This window comes from Trachurus japonicus, chromosome 16, assembly GCF_045865225.1.
Source record: "Trachurus japonicus isolate A0001 chromosome 16, Traja_1.0".
Classification (NCBI taxonomy): domain Eukaryota; kingdom Metazoa; phylum Chordata; class Actinopteri; order Carangiformes; family Carangidae; genus Trachurus; species Trachurus japonicus.
In genome coordinates this window covers 24,788,451-24,792,086 of record NC_140922.1, presented here as the reverse complement: position 1 = coordinate 24,792,086, position 3,636 = coordinate 24,788,451, and the positions used below count along the sequence as shown (strand labels likewise).

At 38.1% G+C, this 3,636-nt stretch overlaps 1 protein-coding gene across 1 annotated transcript; it reads right to left on the bottom strand.

Moving 5' to 3' along the window:
* Positions 1 to 367: 367 nt before the first annotated feature.
* Positions 368 to 1,085, bottom strand: LOC146972474 (hepcidin-like). Its single transcript, XM_085802760.1, has 3 exons — positions 832 to 1,085; positions 661 to 744; positions 368 to 556 (listed from the first exon to the last, which is right to left on the bottom strand). Exons 1-3 carry the CDS (start codon positions 916 to 918, stop codon positions 464 to 466), a joined length of 264 nt encoding a protein of 87 aa, XP_085658886.1. The 5' UTR covers positions 919 to 1,085; the 3' UTR covers positions 368 to 463.
* Positions 1,086 to 3,636: the final 2,551 nt, after the last annotated feature.

Genomic DNA, 3,636 nt, shown 5'->3' with positions numbered 1-3,636 from the left:
TACTGTTCAAGAAAGTACTAAATTACTGTGCTTAAAACTTATTCTAAATGTTGACCCATGAACAATTTAAAAAAAAAGGAGGTCATGAAATTTGAACATTTTCTAAATGAGTGATGCATCTTGGGATATAAATATCCTTACAACTGATTGATATATAACTTAATAACAGATAAAACTCATTGCAGAAAACATAAAATGAATCATCAAACACAAAAAAATAATCACCCATTCACTAGTGTGTAGATGTATAGAAAATGCAGAGAATGTTTTAAATGTTGACCATTCATATTAAGAGAAATATGCCATTGAAGTACAGTGATGTTTATTGATAATACATAGTATATGCAAATATATAGATGGTACAGTACAGTCATATCACTGAACACACATTTAATATAGTGTTAATTGTTTCTCAAAAAAAACAAAAAAACAGGATGTTTCATGGCTGTTGGAGCATTAATCTTCAGAACCTGCAGCACAGTCCACAGACACCGGGGGTGCAGCAGCCGCAGCAGAACCGACACTTAATGCCGCGCTTCTGCCTGCTGTACGGCATCTGTGTGAAAGGCAATGAGAAAATGGTCATCTCCAATGTCATCACTCACTCTGGTTCTTCTCTCATGTTAATTGTCTTTAATTGACTGAATGACCTGAACATACCCTCCATGAGTCTGAGTCCACTGAGGTCTCCTGATATTCAGCAGCTGGATTGTCATAGCTCACTGGCTCCTCCAGCTCCACAACCTGTTCATGAAGAAAACAAAACTCAGTATTTTGGAGAGACATTCGTGGCCAATGAGCAAATGAAACAAGTTGACATCAGGTTCTTACCTCAGTAGATGTGGCAGAGCTCTCCTGAAGCAGGATACAGGTGAGCATGATGGCCACGGCAACTGCAAGAGTGAAGGTCTTCATCATGGGAGAGATGTTGACTTGTTGAAGTTGTTCTGTTCTTTGAATCTCTTGGTGACTCTTCTCACCTCGTCTGAGTTCTCCTGTCTGATGGATAAATGTGCAAAATGTGTTGGTATTTATACTCACTAGAGCCACTGTTGCCCCATCACTGACAGTACAGTAGCCTACCAGCTTCCAGGACCAGACCCTGAGGGAAGCTTTGAATGGAAGTGGGGAAATTCCTCTGTAAAGAAAACTGGGACTTTTTTTTTCTTCTTTTACCTGTTTGTCTATTCCACAGCAGCAAATCAATGCTGAACAACTTTAACATACAGTATGTGTGTTCAGGTTTTACTTATTCCAAAGATAGGAATAAGAAGGCAAACAGAAAATTGTAGATAAATCACAGGTACTACAGTTCTAACATTATCAATGACTCTGTTGTATTTAAGTGTCCCAATATGTCATGACAGTGGAGCAGCATGAACAATACCAGGACCTTCACACTGCAGCAGCTAAATGGAAATCAGCCATCATTTTGTTACTGACATACTGTATGTAATTCTCATACTGTGACAGGACAAAGATGTATGTTAAAATTGTAGAGCATCAAAAATGTTTTGATGGTGGCAATATTGACAAGTCATGTTCACAAATAAATATATTTACACTGTGTAACATAGTGATACTGAAGTTTATTGTGATAATTTGCTGTAGCAACAAATAAAATATCTGAACGTTTCAGGGTTGTTGGAGCAGAAATCCTCAGAATCTGCAGCACAGTCCACAGACATCGGGGGTGCAGCAGCCACAGCATAAGTGACACCTCAAATAAAAGGACAATTCAGGGTAAATCTGGGACTATAGTTTCCTATAGTATCTTAGGTCTAAAAGAATGAAAAATGAAAAAGATTTTCTAACTGCTCCTGTTATGTAGTAGTTCGGTCTGTCCCTGCATCGCCACAGTAGCGTATAATGGGAGCAGACTGATCTTACACTGTTTAGGTTGTTTACATATTCCTCTTTTTTTTTTTACTGAATATAAACAGTATCATATTCATGCACAGAGCTGTTACGATTAAAATTGTATCTATGCAGATTGCAAATAGGATTTGGCTTAACCATTATGGCAAGTGGAGCATTGGGGAAGGAAGATGTGTCGCCCAACAATGCCACCTTGTCAGTTTTTCCCCACAGTTCGAAATTACCAAGGGGCAGTGAAATATTTAACTCAACATTGGCTGAATCACATAGTAGCCTACATACACTGGGGCTAGACAGGACAGGGCTGGGGTTTACCACAGTGGCCCAAAACCAAATCAAGGGACGAGTACTAAAACAAATCACCTGTGGCACCGCATACACACACAGCAATACAAAGGATTCGTGAAGAAAAACCACCACCAGGGATTGTCGCCACCTTGGCCCACAGTACCTGTCCACAAAGAAAGGGAAAATGTAAAACAGGCCTGGCAGTTATAAATCCACACGGCGAAAGTAATAAGAAAAATAAACAAAAAAACATACTTAAAAATAATAATTAAATGTAGGCTACATTTAACTATATTAACAAAATGAATACAAAACAAATCCCATTCAGATTAACTAACTGATAAACAATCCCAGGGGCAGTAGCAAAGCCCCAATGCCAGCTCCGTGGAGCCTTTGGCATCAGCCACGGCTGAGAAGAGCCAAGGAGCCAAAAGAACACAATTCCACCACTTTCCACAACTTCACCTCACCAGCACAAGCTAAACAACACCGGTCACAGCCACACCACGGGGGACGAGCAGAACCGGAAAAGGAGAGGGCGTGCAAGGTGGGACCAGACTACTTTAGAGACACATCGCCAGACACGACTGCTGGGTGTGAGCGACCTGGTGTGACAAGAGAGAGCAGTGTTCCAGCTACACAATCTTCTTACAGGCAGATCTAGCAACAACCTATCACACATTAGCAAGAAATGGCAAAGCTGATTCTACTAACTTACAGCGTAACAGTTACTGTAGTATAGTGACATGCTGCTACAGATAAACCTGACTCCAGCATTAATCTTATCAGTAAAACTCTTTTAAATCAAAATGGTAATAGCTTGAGATTTGTACAAGGGGACAATTCAGCAAAAAGTTGAGGGAGCTATATAGCAACTCTTAACAACATTAGCATCAACAGTTGTTTACTTAACTCTCTGTGAGAGCTTTATGTTAGTGGTTTGATGTAAATAAGTTATCTTTAAATATAAGTAAAACAAAATTTATGATTTTTGGGAACCGTAAAACAGATACAGTAGTTAAATTGAGAATAGAGGATACAGAAATTGAAAGGGTGTTTGAAACAAAATTTTTAGGTGTTATTATGGACCATAAACTGAATTGGAAAATGCATATTAATCATGTCAAATCTAAATTAGCTAAATCAATCGCTATATTATACAAGGTAAAAGATATGTTGAACCAGCGTGCTTTGTATATTCTGTATTGTACAATGTTTGTTCCTTACATAACGTACTGTCTAGAAATATGGGGGAATGCATATCCTACCCATACTAAACCGATCTTTATTCTTCAAAAAAGAGCTGTAAGGATTATCACTAAGTCAAATTACAGACAACCATCAAATGAATTATTTATTAAATTAAGAGCCTTCAAATTTATGGATTTAGTGGATTATAAAATAGCATTGATAATGTACAAAGTATTTAACAACTTGTTACCTTGTAAAATTGTAATCATGTTTAAAAAA